Source organism: Propithecus coquereli, unplaced genomic scaffold, assembly GCF_000956105.1.
Source record: "Propithecus coquereli isolate 6110/MARCELLA unplaced genomic scaffold, Pcoq_1.0 Scaffold77, whole genome shotgun sequence".
Lineage (NCBI taxonomy): Eukaryota > Metazoa > Chordata > Mammalia > Primates > Indriidae > Propithecus > Propithecus coquereli.
The window spans coordinates 3,596,513-3,615,336 of record NW_012153840.1 but is presented as its reverse complement, the minus strand read 5'-3'; the positions used below and the strand labels follow the sequence as shown (position 1 = coordinate 3,615,336).

Genomic DNA, 18,824 nt, shown 5'->3' with positions numbered 1-18,824 from the left:
CAGGTGATGGGGGACGTCACTTCACCATCCTTACCCGTATCACTGCCGTATGTCCTGGTTTGCGTGCTGCTCATCAGCTGTGCTGTCACCCGTTACACCATTTGGTTAGAGGCCGTTCCAGGTCCCTCCTGTTGAAGTTTCTGGTTAGAGCTGCAAAAACCACGTTCATAGAGCGACTGCAAGCTGTGGACTCCATTACTGAAAGTAATACTTAGGTGCCATTTAAGCAGGGTTTCTCAATCTCTGTACTATTGACATTTGGGCTGGATAATTCTTTGTTGTCCAGGGCTATCCTGTACATTATAGGAGGTTTAGCAGCTTCCCTGACCTCTATCCAGGAGATGCCAGTAGTGTGACAACCAATAAAGTCTCCAGACATTGCCAAATGAGGGGACAAAATTACCCCATTCTCAACCGTTGCATTAAAGAAAGGCTCCTCTGGATGGTTGAATCGTCAAAGCGGTTCTATTGAATCTCTTTTGTCAAAGTACTATAAGAATAGACTATGTAGTTTATAACTGGAAGCTAAGGAATGGACTTCTGGTCTGTCCAAATTCCTTCCCACTTTTAGCTTTGTGACTTTAGAGAATGGTCACTTTTAGCAATTCTGACTTGGCATCGTTTTTGTGGCAAGAGGTAAAGCAATGTGAGTTATCCTGGAGATTACAAAGGAGTTTTCATGACATGGAATCAGTGTTCCCAGTATGCAGATTAAATTATTATGAAATTTAAATAAATTTGCATAGAGTTGATGCATGGTGAATAATTTAAGCATGTGGTCCATTATGCTGAATAGCACAGAAACAACTGTCTTTCTCCTAGAAAATGACACTTGGTGAAGCAATCCCTTGAAGATTGATGGTAGAAGGCAAACTAGTTTTTCTAAAATCTTTTTTTTTTTTTTTTAAAAACAACCAATTTGGGGGTTATGCACAGAAATTATGAATTTGTCTGAAGGCAATAAGGTTTACTTTTGAAATGCTTAACTAACTTTGACTTCCTATGTTATAAAGATAGCTTATTGATTGTCAAGGAAAACACATGTCATTAATACAACTTTTCCTGGGGGGAAAAGTGTAAATTGTAACATCTTTATTTGTAATCTTTGTAAGTATAGATAGTGTAAATTGAATTTGTATTGTGGCATAAATAGTCTTTAGACAGAATATACTGATAAATAAAATACATGAAAAGAGATGTGCTTTTGGAGCCACATTTGGTAATGAGGTGGTTTTCTGAACTATAGACTATTCTGTATAATTTCACTGGAGTGAATATATGTGTCATTGAAATATTCTTTCTTAAAGAAAATATTCCCCACCCCACCTCCCTGAAGCATGAATTAGAGTTATTGTATGTAGTAAATCTGGTTCATTTGGAGTGAAATGTGCTTATAATATTTTTCTCAGTACGGTATAGTATTTATTCTTAGAGTCTTGGTTCATGTCATACCTATGCTGTGTTTTCATTTATTAGTCCTTTGGAACATGCAATAAAGGAGGTTTCACTGAATACTTACATATTTTCCATCCATTTTAGTGAAAAGAATATTTTGTAGCTCTTGTAATAAATCATATGTTAGGTTTTGCTTTCAGAGAGCTGAATTACTTCTTGGCACAGCTTGTCTGAAATATGTAAAGCTAAGTGCAACTGTTAGTTAGATTACAGTGGGCAGCCTGTCTGGAAATTGGTAAAACCCACACATTTTATATGTACTTATATGTAGTTCTGCTGAGACTGTGTTAAACTCTGGTGGGAAAGTTCTGTGGCATTTTGAAATAATTTAAATGATGCCATCAAAATTTGAAAAGAATTGTGAGATTCACCAAACCCTTATAAACTTGAGTATGAATCCTGTGCATTACCTAAGACCCTATTAAGACAATTTAGTGTAATTTGGAGTATCAGTATAAAAGTGACATTCTAAATGTTTCTCACTCTGTGAGACTTATTTTAGAGACTTTGCCATAATTTTGAAAGACCTAGTTTTAAAGTATACCCCAAAGTAGGAGTTTTCAAAACGAAGGTTCTTGGGATGAATTTAGATTCTTAACTGTGAAACTCTGTTACCACTTGTTAGAAGACCTGGAGCAGGTCAGTTCGCTTGTTGAGATGAACGTTGTGTGAGTGCAAACCTCGCCCTACCTCAGGGTACAGAGCGACGATGACGGTGTCACAGATCAAGCGGTGTCACAGATCAAGCGCGGAGACTGAGTTATTTCGGGCTGTGGTGGGGGTAGGCAGGTCACTTGTCCTCTCTCACCTCTTTTGTAACCTGGGGATAATGATACTTCTCCCTTTCACCGGGATGTTTTGAGATGAATAGATAAAGAATAATGAAGCAATTTGAGATACTTTAGGTTTTTCAAAAACATGAATAACATCTTTCTTAGATATGTCTCCTAATCCAGTAGGTCTTGAGAGATAACGTGGCACAGTTATTGTTGAGAGAAACCCTTTCAAGTTATTTCTTGAGACCTTAGGCTTTTTGAAGTTCCCCCACCCCTACTGAACTTGGTGGAGGGGCATCTGTTTTTCTAGTCCCTTCCATGCCTTTCACAAAGCCGCATCCTGTCTCTTCTCTCTGGATAGTTTTCTGCTTGGCAGTTTCCTCTCCTGAAGCCCCCGCCTTGGGACTGAAGACGTCTGAATCTCCATCCCCAGCCTTGACGGCCTGTCTGTGCTTGGAGCTGTTCTTCTGTTTGACAGACGTAGCTTCCATGGGAATGTCTGGCGTCTTCTCAAAGTCTTTAAAATGGAGCTCAGCACCTTCCACTTAAATACTGTGCCCACTCTTGACTGCTCTATCTTTAAAATATATTCGAACTACCATTCTTGCAGTCAGCCCCATTCCAAATTTGGTACCCATCTTTGCCGTCTCTTTTTGCCTCCTGTTCAGTTAGCTAACACATTCTGCCTGTTCTCCTTCTGTGGTGTCGATCATATTGTTTGTGTCTTTTCAGCTCTTGCCTGCAGTTCAAACCCTGATTGCTTATTATCTTGGATTCTGAACCAGCTTGCCTGGCCCTAGTCTTTCTGGCTGCCCATTCCTCACCTACTTCCTCATTCTTTCCTGTCAACTTAATCTTCCTAAAATATTAGACCTTGTTTTGTTGATGGTGCCTCCTCAGTCTAAAACTCCTCGTTGCTCATCCCAGGTGGCCAGCGCTGCCTTCCTGATATGCTGCTGCGAAGCCAGGCTCTTCCTGCAGGTGGTCATGGGCTCTGCTTCTCAGTAATTCCTCTTCTGTCTTTCTCTACAGACCATTCAGGGTTTTGGACTGGAGTGGGAGGTGAGATAGTAACTCCTCACACAGTATCTGGGAACTCTACCCACAAGGTCAGGGTTAGATTTAACCTGGGACTCAAAGCCCCCTAGAACTGTCCATTTATTCTATTCTTGCTCTACACAGGCACTCACTTGAGTCACACTGTTTTGCTTACTGCAGCAGACAAATGTCAAGAGACAGTCCTTTATCTTTTTTTTTTAAATCATAAATAGGCGTTTCTCTTTACCTTGAAACAAGAACTACAAATAATTTATTTTGAGGAAATATACTTCTCTTTTTTTTTTTTTTTTTTTTTTTGAGACAGAGTCTCACTCTGTTGCCCCAGCTAGAGTGAGTGCCTTGGCGTCAGCCTAGCTCACAGCAACCTCAAACTCCTGGGCTCAAGCGATCCTCCTGCTTCAGCCTCCCGAGTCGCTGGGACTACAGGCATGCGCCACCTTGCCCGGCTAATTTTGTCTATATATTTTTAGTTGTCCAGATCATTTCTTTCTATTTTTAGTAGAGACGGAGTCTCGCTCTTGCTCAGGCTGGTCTCGAACTCCTGAGCTCAAACAATCCGCCCGCCTCGGCCTCCCAGAATGCTAGGATTACAGGCGTGAGCCACGGCGCCTGGCCTGTACTTATTTTCAAAAAAATAAAAAATCATGTATATACATACAGTTTAAGGGCTTCTTAAACTATAGAACAATACACATTGCTCTGCACGCAGTAGGCATTGCCATTATTTTTAAATGCTCTTGAGAAGTAGTTACACATAGAGAGAATAAACCCCCAAACTCAGATTATGTAAAGTAGAGGAGTCACTCCCTACCAAAATAAAAAATACCTTAAAACTTTGGGAGAAGACCTATGGAATCTTGTAGTGATATAAGTGTGCCTGACCCCTTAGCGAAATAAGTTTAAGTTGTCACTTTATCTGGTATAGCTTCCTATTTGCTTTATTTGCCTGTGAGTTCAGGAAGCTTCTCTGTCATCTATGTGTAGTTTATCTGGAAGATGAGTTTTCCTGTATGTTGTATTGTGTATCAAAAACCAAAAGAGCTCTGAGAAGCTACTTGTAAGATGACTGTATTGTTGCTTAGAGAGTCTTTATGTGGGAAATGGAGACTTGGGTGCCAGGACCAGTATGTTCATGTTGCTCTAGCTTTCCTCTGCTGTTCAGGAAATTCTCAAGTATTTTACAGGGGTCCTGGAAATCTCTTAATTTTAAAGGTTTAATAACAAAAGTAATACTTGCATTGGCAACTCCAGTGGAAAAACAGTAATTCACAGGGGTCAACTGTGAATTCATTTTGTTTTGGGAATTGTGAAATGAACTATCATATGGTATTTTGCCATAGAAATTTTGTTGGAGTTGGAAGCTTGGCATTTGAGTGTCAGTAAAGAATTGACTTAATTTTCCTTTTATAATTATGTAAAGTTTTTACACACCTAACATAGGGAAAATATCAGGAAAGTATCTTTCATTGAAACTTCTTTGACTTTAATAGTGTTTTGCAGGATATGTAGTCGACAGTTGGTTACATTGTACTTTTTCTGGGAGCCATAGGAGTTGTAATCATCTCATCAGAGAGCAGACTGATTGGAAAGCTCTTTATTCTTAACCACCCCGTTTTCATGTTGACTTTTACGTCTATGTTTTTTGGCAATTAGTCTTGAAAATAAGGAAAATTAACATTTTAATTCAAGGGTGTTTTGATTGGATGGACTTACCTCTTGCAGGAAAACTGACAATGAGTCTTTTGTTTTTCGTACCATGGGGAGGAATATCCTACTGTTACAGTGAGAGGTAAGATAATATGTTTTAATTTCTTGAGAGAAACTAGGTATTTTTAATTAAGGGGTTAGAGGGATTTGTAGAAACCCTAAACAAAGCCTGATATTTGTGATGTAATAAATTATGTGTTCAGTGCAGTATGACATGGATGTCTACATTTAATCAAAAGTGTAAAGGAGAGCATATATCAATAGCTGTCTATAACATCAGTCAGGTAAATGATAAATAGCCATGTGTTTAATTCTAAGCTAGCTTTTTATTAATGGGTGTTTGGAGCAGTATTTTTTGAAAAATTTTCCTTTAATCCTTTTTTCCCCCCAAGGAACAAAAATACTGGAGTGCCATGGTCTAACTGCGGATTTATAGTACTTTGCTAGCGTATTAGCAGGTCTCTGATTTGACATTTTGATGTGATGTTGTTTAATTGCTCAAGGCCCATCCGAGCTAGAGGGCTGTTGACCTTAGAGCTATGTAATGTACATATTTCAAACAAAAGCTCTAATCAGTCTCATTTTCTCATTTGAACTCTGCAGCTCCAAAGCCGCTGAGAACAGCCGACTTGGTTTTTCTGATCTGTTGTACAGAAACTGTGTTGTCAGTATCAAATTCTCCCACCTGGAGTAAACCCACTGCACTCACTTCCTAACTGAGGCTTGTGCCAGGACTCTCTGCTCTATGCATATCTGTGCTCTGTGCATTCGGGGAGTTGGGCCCTTGGGATGTCTGTCTGGTATTCTGGGCCTCATTGAAGAAATTGATTTATTGAAATAGGAGAAATTTCTGGTTCATTTGTGAACATTCTCTTTCTTGTATCCCTTCATATACATTTGTAGATAGGAAAATTGCTTTACGTAATATACTCTGTTACCATTGTCTTTTTAGAAATCCTTCTAAGAGATGAGAGACCTGAGTGATTTCAAGCAGAAGGAGTCCATACCCTCTGATTCAGCAGCTTGCCAAATCTTTCCTGTATTCTCAGTCCCTATCTTGCTCTCCATGCACACACAATCTCCTTACTCTTAAAATATCAGGTATGGTTTTTCACTTTAGTTTATTTAATTTGGTAATATAGTCTACATTTCAAAAGGAAAGTTGGGGCTACATTTTTTAGTGTGAAACTAGATGATTGCTCTTGTGAAATTGTATCTTAGAAAAGAAAAAAATGAGTTTTTGTTTAGCAAAGTTCTGGGCTAATTCAATATTTGTGCTTTCGCTTAATTTAACAAGTGGGTGCAACAAGTTTTCATATAGATATCTAAAGTCTACAGATTATAATTTAGTGATTCCACGCTTTTGGTAGGATTATGAGTGGCAGTTTTCTATGACAATGAGCACCTTAACAGTGTTTGTAAATTAATAAAAACTGCTTTTTGAGAAATTGGCATAGTTTAGACTTTTTTTCATTTTTCTAGAAGTTTCAGGATTGCAAGAATCTTTTGGGCAGAGTAAGTTAAGGTCAGTGTTAGACACTGTAAATCTGCTCTGCTAATGCTGAATCATCTCTCTGTTTGCTACAGTGGTATTTATTTGCCATGAGATCTGCTTCATGCAGTGATTAGCTTTAGAATATTATTCTTATGTTGGCCGTAAACTTTCTAAGACTCCCTTTACGGAATGGCGTCGTGAAACCTCTTTTCTGCATCAGGTCCATGTCTTCATTTGTGCTCTTTTAAATTTGACGCAACCATATTAGTTTCTTTATTCCTGTGTTACTCTTTGTCTATGAGTTTCCTGAGTCTTAAAAATTAGTTTCTTCTGATTTTTGATCTTACAATGTGGAATTTTTTTAACCTAAGAAAATATCAGTGACCTCTAAGTGACTATTGCAAAGTTAATTTTTTTCCAAATAGCCCTAAAATATCTAAACTGATCCTAAAGGACAATTGTAAAATCATATCAGTGACTTACAGGTGAATGTGTAAATCAAATCAAATAAATATTTTCCCAATTCTACCCCTTCATTCCCGCCTTCCCCCGCACTTAAACTAATCTTAAAGAATCTACTATTTCTTTTACTTTGCCTTTCATATAGTTCTGTAGATTTTATTTAATACAAGTCTGCAAAGGGCAGATATGAAGACAGTTTAATCAGTGTTATATGTGCTACGTTAATATTAGTTCATGTCTCTCTGTGGATTAATCAGAGGACTAGTGATGGAGATTGGGTTGCTGCTACAGGGCTGGTAGTACCCAGGGACAGGCGTGTCACATGTAGCTCTAGATTTTCTGGTCTCTGGACCTATATATCACATGACGGCAGCTTAACAGTTGTTGAGGTTGTCTTGACACTTGAAGGGACTAGTATTTGAATAAAGACCCTAATTATTTTATTGTTGCTGTATTGATACTAATCATTTATCATCAAATCATTTTTATGATATTAATAAGTTAAATGTTTGTGAGGATGATTTGTTCTAGAATTTGAAAGCAATATTTTGAAAAGTACAAACATGCATATTAATTAAAACCTTAGATATGTAAAACAGAGACCAAGCTCTTATTTTTCTAAGAGTGTGTGCTATTAATATTTGGAAGTATGGTTGGTGAAAGAAATTCACATGCTCTAAATTTGTACATCTATTTAGTGAACGTTATCTGCTCCTTCCAGGATTGATAAATATCAACAAGGTGGAACAGGAGGGATACATAGACTTATTCAAGGTGTACTATAGAAGTATTCAAGGTAGTTTGTTCAGGCATAGAAATCCAAAAAACAAAAAATTAAGGCATAAGCCAGGGTCAGAGAAGTCCTAGGGATTTAAAGATTTTCAGTATCTACCATTAGAAAAACACAGGCACTTGATTCTTTAGCATTTTTTTAAAAAAAATATTTGGTAGAATTATTTAGGTTTCAGTGGTATGTATGGAAAGCTTTCTCTCTGCCTGTGCACTGATAGGATTGATCATTCATTTTCTCACATTTGATAAAACCTTGGCCTTAAGATGTCATGTATTAGTTAAGTAGGTATGTAAAAACAGTGCTATTGAAGTCAACACTGAATATGAAAGTTAGGTAGGATTGCCAGGGCAATCGAAACTTCCTCGGGAGTTTCGAGCAGTGCTGGAAGAATCTTAAGGGAATTAGTTACTCCAGCAACTTTTAGGGTCTATAGTTGCTTTAAAATACATTATCATATTGTGGCTAATCACATGATTACTGCAGTTTAGAGGTGTGAGTATTTTTGGTTGTCAAAGTGATCGGAGGCACTGCCAGCATTGATTGCTCAGGACAGTGCTAAATGCCCATAATGAAAAGGATGATCTTGCCCAGGAGGAGTTGGACAGTCCAAAATGCAGTGGTTCTCTGTTGAGAGACTCTGCCCAAAGTCTCTCTTCTTTTCTTTTAATACCCCTTGTTTTTTGTATAGTTTAATAAAGAACTTAATTGAAAAATATCATTTGAGAAATTAATGTCAAATTTGCAATGATTTTGATATTGTATAAGATTTTAGATATATATGCCAGGCGCAGTGGCTCACACCTATAATCTTAGCACTTTGCGAGGCTGAGGTGGGAGGATTCACTTGAGGCCAGGAGTTTAATACCAGCCTGAGCAACATAGCAAGACCCTCTCTCTACAAAAAATAACAAAAATTAGCAGAGTGTGGTGGTGTGTGCCTGTGGTCCCAGCTCCTGGGGAGGCTGAGGCAGGAATTTGAGGCTGCATAGTTTGTGAGGTACGATGACACCACTGCACTCTAGCCTGAGTAACAGAGCGAGACCCTGTCTTAAAAAAAAAAAAAGGTATAGAATTTGACAATGTTGTGAGTTAAGAGGGAGAGAGAGAGAATGAGGATCTGGTTTTTAGCAACTAGGATTAGAAGGGCTAGAGAGGAGGGTCCACCCACACGGACATATAGAGACCCTTTAAAAGAAGGTGTAAAGATCTTTTCTCTGGGAAGAAGTAATGAGTGCATTCCTATTTGGACGAAGAGGGAACAGATAGTATAGAAAATCACAGAAGCTTATCAATCATGAGACAATCTGAATTATATTGTAACTTTTTATTAAGAAAAAGTTGAGATTCATTTTAGTCCTCTCAAGCGTTTTTAAAAAAAATAAAAAAAAATTTAGATTCATTGAGCTAATAAAGAATAAAATGTTTTAAGTACTCTACTATTTTAGTATCTGGTAGCAACTGTCAGGATATCTCAGTTGGTGTAATTGTGCTGTGAGCTAGCGTTGACAAAAGGTGAGGAAAAGAGAAGAGAAAAGTGATAAATAAAGAGGAAAAAGCAAATGAAAGGCAGATGGTAGGAAGGCAGCACCTTAGAGAACAGCAGCTCCATCCTCCCGTGCCCTCAGGACACAGACCTCAGTGTCATCCTTGACCTTTTTTCTATGTCTAACATCTAATCCTGCAGCAAATCTTGGGCACTCTATTTTAAAAATACATCCAGGATCCAGTTACTTCCTACATCTCTTCTTCTGCCTGGACCAGTCCCCCATCATCTCTTGCCTAGACTGGGCATCAGCAGGCCCCAGCCCTCCAAGGCTTCTCACTCTCTCCTCCGTCTCCTATGGCATTTCTTCCCATACGTTCATGGCTCGCAGCTCTTCTATTTCCTAGCCTTTAGGCAGATGTCTCCTTCTGGGTCCTTCTCTGACCAGATTGTTGGATTTATAGGCATAGAGATAGAGACAGAGATTGTAATTTTTATCTCCCTTTTCATAACACCTCTTTATTTTTTCCTAAAGCCTTTTCATTTATCTGATGTACTGTATATTTTACTTATGTATTTGTTTATCATGAGTTTCTTCCCAAAAGAGAAGGGATCTTCCTTCTGTTCACTGCTCAGGGACAGTGCCTCACACATAGTAGGTGCTCAAGGGGAGGTGAAATGTAGTTAGGAAGGAATAGCAGAAACCAAAATTATGAGACCTTGATTGAATTAGCTTAACCTCCTTGAATCTGTCTTGTTAATTGAGGATGCTGGTACTGTACTTGCCTTGGGGAAGATTACCTGAGCTAATTTATGTGAAGGCAGCACAATGCCTGCTGGTCCTTGGGTGGAGCTTCATAAATGATAGTTATGATGATGATACTGTTGATCCTTGTCAGAAGGCAAAGATGAACCAAGGGAAATGGTAAAGCACTGTGGCTCTTTCCAAAATCTTTTATTAAAACATTTGCATTTTTTGCAGATTTTTTGTTCTGTTCTTCAAAGATAGCTCCCCTTGGCCAATGTTAATAAATCCATCTATAAAGGTTAGTAAGATGGAAGGTGAAACCCCTATTTCATTCACCCAGGGGCATAAGGTATCACACAGGACCATCTAGTGGAAGTCGGTGGTAGTCAGTAGACATTAATGGTTGAGGGAGTCACATCTTAGGGGCCACTAACCTCATCATTGTTTTACACCAAAATACACATTTTTAACTTGACAACAATCTCAAGTCTCATGGAAAAGGATTGATTATATTCAATATACAATGTTTACTAAGGAAGGACATGTTAAATATGTATAAGAAAGATGCTCAATATTAAAATTTAAAAGAATGGACTTCATGAGTTAACCTTCAATTATCTGACATTTTATTCACTGAGTATTTACTTACTAAGTTTATATTGGTTTGGCTAGTACTGAGCTCTCTAACAAGATGTAATGTCATAGAATACATTCCTTGTGCCAATTACAAATAAAAAATAGATCAGATGACCAGGCCCTAACTTAAATATAGTGCATTTGGTTGTTAAAGGTGACCAGGAGAGTGATTAAATAGCTCAAGAAAAGAAAAAGAAAGTCCAGCTATCTTAAGAACTGGGGTAAAATGTCAAAGCCCTATTCTTTATGACAATGGCAGGCAGTATGAGGAATGTCATTAAATTTCATATTCCTTAGGTTATTAACAATTAGAACATAAAGTTTCAATGTAAGTAGAGTCTTGTGGATCAAGGAAGGAAAGATAAGTTATAAGCACGTTCGTGAAAAAATAGGGGAATTATGCTTAATGGTGTGTATATGTATACATGCTAGAAACATTTAGACTATTACAGTGAAGGTTCTTAAAGTGTCGTGGTTTTCATATGTTATGAATGACATCAAATGACTCTTAAGGCATACGTTGCAGAAAGGACAATCTTCAGAGATTATTATTTAGAAACAATTATGTCATATGCATCTACAAGAAATGATTTTGTCATCTTTTTATTTTACTATACTACGAGAGTGTTGAACACAGATTTTTAATGGAAGAATTGTAGCTCTTTCCAAACATCTTTTATTAAAACATTTGCATTTTACTATGAGTTTTTTGTTCTGTCCTCAAAGAGAACTGCCGTGGCCAATGTTAGTAAATCCACCTTTCTACTTCAGGAACTTGAAAAATTGAATAACGTAATGGGGTCTAATTGTGTTTACAGTCAACACAGTATTGATATAAGCAAAAGAAAGACACTTACATCACATAATAAGGTACTCAGCAATGCTTTGTGTTTCTATTAACAAAGCTAATTTATTTCTTCTTAGGAATGATGCAATTCCAAAGCAAAAATTTGATGTCATTCTAATGAGTCTGCTTTCAGTTGTAGTACAATGAAGCCCTAGTAAAGATTAGCAAGAAATCTATTTTATTGTAGATAATAAATCTGAGAAGTAAGCTCTCAGCGTAGATTGAAGTTGATCTACGGAGTTCCTTTATAAATAGCCCTTTGAGCAAACTCTACAGTTCTGTATGTGGTTTTAAGTCACTGTAAATTTGTAGGCAGGTACATATTACTATTGTCTGTTTTTCTTTTTAGGGCTCATGTAATCAAAGAAGTTTCTTTGTTGTGTGTATCTTTACAGAACACAACAGGAATTGAAAATGAATCAGGTGAGTTTAAAAATAAGAATTTATACAAATACATGACCTAGATGTTAGACCAGCTCTTGATTTTTAAAAGATAGTAACACACACATTCCATTCCTCCCAGATTTTCATTTTTGTTTCTTAATATCATTAATTAGTTCATTGCTTTCATATTGTACATTTGTTTGTGGAGTGGACTGTGCATTGTTTGGTGTGGGTTGGCATTTCTGTGGATCCCTGAGTAGAGGACTCATTCTTAGGGATTTTAGTTAAGACTTTCTTTTTGACCTCTTCCCTGCCACACTCTAGTGTGACTTGTTTTGTTGTTGTTTGTTTTGAAGCTTATTAAGCTTTCATTTTTAATACTTTTTATTTTGTAATTATCCACTGGTTGAAAAGGGAAGATTGAAAGTTATTTTTAGAGACCCCAGCCAATCAAATGAGAAACTTTAAGCATTTTGTCCTTGAAAAATCTGTTCATAAAATAAAAACAACAGAGCAGATATTGAAATGTAAGTAAGATGTGTTTCTCTTTACAGGAGGGTGCAGGATTACCTGGTGTTTAAACTGTTCTGCTATGGATATTTCTGTAGCCTCGAGGGTGTTATGATAAGTGGAACCAGTTATGTGGATCTAATATATTCTAGAGTAGGATTCTTATTTTCTGGTCTCAATGTAATTTCATTTGCAGTTAACAGAAATTCATGGGTGTCAGAAACATTCTCTTTTAAAAATCTTCATAAGCATGTATTTTTTTAAAATACAAAGGACAAAATCTAAAACTGTGAAGTATATAATTTTTTTTTAGTTCTTCCCTTAAAACTCTGACTTGAAGACATTTTGTATCCCTCATCAACTCAACTTTGGACACCTTTTTATCATTTACAGGTGCTTCTAACTAGAGATCACAAGTACAATTTAATTAGGTGGCCAAGTTTAATAAACTCAGTTCTGTGTTGCATTGAGAGATATGAAATTTTTGGAAGGGATTCTTTTGATATCTTTTCATTACTGTCTTTATCAGGAATATGTTTATTTTAATGCACAGGACTATACATCATAAAAAATGAATCTGGTGAACACATGGGGCACATGGTTTCTATTATTTTAAAACTTGCGGATTTACTGACATGCTTTTGAAGGCAAATTATTTTTGAAATAGTGAGAAGGGGGAGGGAAAAGAGACCAGAGTAGATTTTCATAATCATCATCCATCAAAGTTATATGGATATAGATTTCATAGATTTCATTTATTTTCCAATTTTAAGATTGATTCTTAACGTGAACCGGGTGAACCAAAGGAGTCTGCTTTTGTACTGTTTAGGAGCTGTTGTCAGAGGAGTCTCGATTCTGTGTTAGAATGATCGTGAATACTTCCAAAGAGGAATCTAAATCATGATATCATTTTTTGTTGCATCACTGTTCAGCAGTCATTTATTTGAGGTGCTTACAGCTTTAACCTTAGGCTTAATTATGCCTTAATTCTTGTACAGTATTAGGCTAGCAGTATTTTTAGTGTGTTTAGACTCGTTTGACACCTCACACTTTTGCTTTAATATTTCACTTACAACAAACAAACTTGTGTTTAAGAAATGTCCGCATGCCTTTCAGAAGAATTGTAGCAATAACCATTTCTTTTTTTGGCTCTTTTACAATTTCATTTTGCTCTTGACAAGTTTTAATATCAGATCTGCATAGGACTGCCTTTGATGCCAAATGCCAAATATCGTGGAAAAGTGTCCTCTTATGTTTCTAATAGTTAGCACATTTCTGATTTGAGTGTAATTTAAATGGTCTGGTAGTAATGAAACTTTTATTGGGACTATAAAAACTATTCACTTTATATGAGTAAAATTTTCAGCATCTTTTGTTATAGTTTCATGATTTGAAGAATGTTAGTTATATGCTATTTAGACCTGATTATTATGTCACGGCATGATATCTGTCAGTGCTTTTCAACAATTGTCTTAATAATTTTTAAAAATTAAGAATTACTTTAGGATAGTTTATGGTTTTCCTCTCATTTTCAGCCAGTGATAATGAGAAATAAATGCCTGAAAACCTTCAAAATAACCCTACACAAAAATTCAGTTATAAAAAACTTTCAACTTGAACAAGATCAACTTATAATTAAAATCCTGATGATTATTTTAAGGTTAGATTATTTTCTCCAGGAACTTACCAGCATTGCTTTGATGAATTTTAGCTGTCAAATCTTTCCTTTATGATAGGTATGAGCTCTAAGACAATAGCACAGAATGATTAGCTTATATATACCTGCCATTTGAGTTTTAGGAACTGAAGGATCCTAGGCGTGAACGTACCGTATTGTTTGCAAGCGATTCCTTTAGAAGAAGCAGTAGAGTCCAAAGCCTTCCAGCATTTAGGCACTGACTACTGAAGCCACTTTCTGAACTGTTGTACTCAGCCATATCAATGTGTTCCTAGTCCGTCCTGGTGTAGTAACTCGCCAGGCCACCCCTGCACGCCCAGCTCTGGGGCTCCACAAAGCTCCCAGACCCACAGGCTCGCTTTCTTTTTCTTCCCTTCTGTTCTTCACTCAAAACTTACCCCTTTCTTAATATCTCTTACCGTCTCAATTGAGAGCTCAGCTTGATTTCATGTGAGTCTCTGTTCCTTCTCACTGAGCCCAGGCCTGGTTGGAAGAGAAGGAGCAATCAGTGTACTTCCTCCCCCCTTCGTTTTCCCTTCTCTCCATTTTCAGGTCGTGGATGTCCTTTACTTGCTTCATTAACATTCCACACCCATCCTGATATTTAACTTATGAGATGTTCCACTATTTTCCTTCTTATTTTACTAGATTTATCTAGGAAAATTCAAAACCGTGTGTCTCTCTCGTTGAATAAAGAGCATGGAATACTTTATAGAATATCCACGGCCAGCTAAGTTCCATAATGTAAATATGCTCATGGTAGCTTAGAGTAGGTATGCTAGAGTTTAATACCACTTGCTATCTATTAAGTGCTCACCAAACATGCCAGTCACTCTGTGAAGTGTTGTATAAACATTATCTCATTAATTCAGTCTTTGTAACCACTCCAGAAAGCACAGGTTATAACCTTCATTTTATGGATGAAGAGATTAAGGCCCAAAGAGGTGGCCATGGCTTTCCCGTTGATCACTCAAATAATCAGTGAAAGATCTGATGCAAACCCAGACCTGTCAGATTCCAGAGCCCAGGTTCTTGGTCACTGTGCTATACTGCTGTCAGTCAGGATAAGCTATGTTATGCTGAGGTAACAGGCAAGTCCAAAAATCTCAGTGGCCTAACACAGCTGCAGTTTTTTTCTTGTTCTTGCTCACATTGAGTGTGGATCACTGTGGGATTGTGCTGTAGTTGCTGAAGCACCAAGGGTATGGAGGCCTTGTCTCAATATGCAACACTTCTGCTTGCATTATTGGCCACAGTTAAGTCACATGGGCACATCTAACTTAAAACTAAGGTCAGGGAAGCAGTGCAGTCCCATCATGTGTCTGGGAGGAGGAGAGGAGAATGATGATATTTGGCAACGGCCTTAATGATTTTCTATATCTGCCTTGATTACTAATTTATTGAGCCACACTTAGTTTTTTTTTTTAAAAGAATCTTTGTGTAAGTCAAATTGTTATTAATATTTGTAGTTTCCTACCAGTATAGTGGCTTATGATGTTAACATTCTGCATCTCAATCAATGATGTATGGTATTGCCATTAACCGGTAGCAAAACAATTTGGCCTTTGAAGGACTAGTAACAAAATAAGGACTAGTAACAAAATAAGCTTTTAATCACTTGATGCTGCAAATCCAACCCTGAGAATTATGATAAGCCATTTATAGTTTCATTATCTTAGTTGTTGTGAATGTTCATTTTTTCCTTCCCTCATTCATCTTACATAGACTGCTTCCCAGTGTTGTGTGTTCTGCAGCGAACTAGGTAGGCATGGGCTCTGCAACTCACATACTTCTAGAGGGAGACAGTTAAAAAGCAGGAAGACAAGCAAGGTAATTTCTGACAGTGAAAAGTGCTGTGAAGACAATTAAACAAGGCCCCGTGATAAAGGGTGGAGGTGGGAGGAGGTTCTCTGTGTTACGTGGTCAGAGAAGGCTGCTCCAAGTAGGTAACTGATAAGAGAACTGAGACTCAGGTAATAACAAGGAACCAGATACATACATGAAGATCTGGGGAAAGAAAATTCTAGGCAGAGTGAACACACAGTAAGTGTAAAAGCCCTGGGGTGGGAATGAGCTTGGTGATTCAGGAACAGAGAGTGAGCCAGGGGCTAGATCTTGGCCCCATCAGGGACTCTGGGAGAAGATGGCATTGGTGTGAGAGGCAAGGATGAGGTTTTATAGGGCCTTAAGGGCCACTGGGCAGTGACACAAGCAGATTTCCATTTTCAGGATATTACTCTTACTGTGCTGTGGAGCCTGAATTATAAGAGGGCAAGAGTGTGGTAATATGTTTGTTCATTATTGAGATAAACACAATATTTTAGGACAGTTTCTTCAGTTGGACAACTTAATGGATCTGCCAGCTTTTGGAAGAGAGTACTTTTTTATATTTCATAACTAATTTTACTGCTGTTCTTTTGAAAGATGGTATATAAGATTTTCTTGTTCTGTGTTCCCATCTGTTTGTTATTATTGCAGTCCTGTTCATTCCTTAACCAAATACAATTTAATGCTATTTCAGTAAACTGAGGCTTATTTGATTTTTTTTCCATTGTTTCCTCCAGAATAGTAGCTTAGTCTTGTTTGCACTTCTAAACAAAGAAGAGTTCATAGAATTTTGGAGTGTTTTAATACTTTATGATTCTTGTGCTTGTAACAATTACTAGGGTGATGATTATTAGTCTGTTGTAGCAATAATATATATCTTAGTATGAATATACTATAAAATGTCCTTATTCAATAAATGGTGCTGGGAAAATTGGATAACCACATGCAGAAGAATGCAACAGGATCCATACCTCTCACCACTCAACAAAAATTAATTCAAGATGGATAAATGACTTAAATGTAAGGTATGAAACCTTAAGAATTATAGAAGAAAATGTTAGAGAAACTCTTCCAGATATTGGCCTAGGCAAAGAATTTATGAAGAAGACCCAATGGCAATCACAGGAACAAGAATGAATAAATGGGACTTGATTAAAGTAAAAAGCTTTGGCACAGTTAAGAAAATAATCAACAGAGCAAATAGACAACCTACAGAATGGGAGAAAATATTTGCAAGCTATACATCCGATAAAGGGCTAATAACCAGAATCTACAAAGAACTCAAGAAAATCAGCAAGAAAAAAAATCAAATAACCACATCAAAAAGTGGGCAAAAGACATGAACAGAAGCTTTTCAAAAGAAGATAGACAAATGGCTAATAAACATGAAAAAATGCTCAACACTAGTCATCAGGGAAATGCAAATCAAAACCACAATGAGATATCACCTTACCCCTGTTAGAATGGCTTTTATTAAAAAGTGCAAAAATAATAGATATGGGCGTGGATGCAGAGAGAAAGAAATACTTATACCCTATTGGTGGGACTGCAAATTAATACAACCTCTATGGAAAACAGTATGGAGATACCTCAAAGAACTAAAAGGAGACCTACCATTTGATCTAGCAATCCCATTACTGGGTATTTACCCAAAGGAAGTGGGGTGAGTGGTCAAAGAAGTATGGGATTAGCTCCGTGGTCATCGTAAGGACCAGAGTAGGTTTTGCCAGGGAGATGGGAAACTTTGGAAGGTTTTGAGTTGGGATTAAAAAAAAATCTTAATTAAAATTTTTTTCTATTGCATTGGTATTTTTGTCCTTTAAACTATTTTTTGATGCTTTTAAATTTCATTTTGACATGATTTAAAGATGGTAATGTAAAATTTATTTACTTGTTATTTGACATTAAAAATCAACTTTGAGGTATAATTTGCATGAAGTAAAACATAACTGTTTTAATTGTATGAGTTTGACGGATGTGTGCGCTTGTGTAACTGCTAACCACTGTCAAGTCATAGGACAGTTCCATCACCCCAAGAAGCTCCTTTTTGCTATTCTGCAGTTAGTCCTCTCCTACCCCAGGCAACCACTGATTGGCTTTCTGTCCCTATGGATTGATTTTTCCTATTCTAGAGTTTCATAGAAACGGAATCATCCAGTACACGCTCTTTTGTGTTTGTCTTTTTTTGGTCAGCGTACTGTTTTTGAGATTCATCTACATTATTGCATGTATCAGTAGTTCATTCTTTTTACAGTAGAGGTATTTTATAGGAGACCATCTGACCACCTAGATTAATCTATTCACAGTCCTAATTCCAAAGAGTTGGGGAAACCCTGGAATGGCTATCTTTCACTTTAGTTAGTACACCCTATAATCCTAAAAATATGGTATAAAAAAATTGAAACAATTTTCACTGCTTTGCATATTATTAATATAGAATTATATTTTTCTAGATACTTCTGAATACAAATTTGATTTTTCAGACAAAAAAAGACTTCTGTTATGACTTAAATCTCAATTATTAATAAAGATGTGGTTTAGGAAATTAACATGCTGAATGAATAATGATGGCACTTAAAATCTCATTTTGAATCATGTATTTTACTAGATAAATTAGCGATTTTTATAAAATCTGGGACTTTGTGAATGAAAATATTAGATCATTTCTGAAATTTGAAAACAAATTAACAACCTGAATAGCATTTTTTAAATAACTGGAAGAAACTTGTGGCAAAAAGGTTTACCTTTTATGTTGTTCTGATATTAACATGTTGGTAGAGAAGAAGTAGGATTGTTCAGCTCTGCCACCTTTGTTACCTTTTGACTCACTCGTGTTCAGCTCTGGGTGTGTGACCTTGGGCAAGCCCCTCGACTTCTTCATTTTAGCTTTCTTTTCTGTTAAATGAAGATAGTGATAGTGCCCACTCCATGCGGTTGTGGTCAACAGTAAATGAGTTAATAAAC

The 18,824-nt window shown here is 36.9% G+C and overlaps 1 protein-coding gene across 1 annotated transcript in view; it reads left to right on the top strand.

Moving 5' to 3' along the window:
* The first annotated feature begins 2,164 nt into the window (after positions 1-2,164).
* LOC105824874 (PR domain zinc finger protein 2-like) overlaps positions 2,165-18,824 on the top strand; it is a 113,072-nt gene continuing 96,412 nt past the window's right edge. The window contains 2 exon segments of the mRNA XM_012662485.1: positions 2,165-2,236; positions 3,264-3,293. Coding sequence (XP_012517939.1) covers positions 2,165-2,236; positions 3,264-3,293 — 102 coding nt within the window.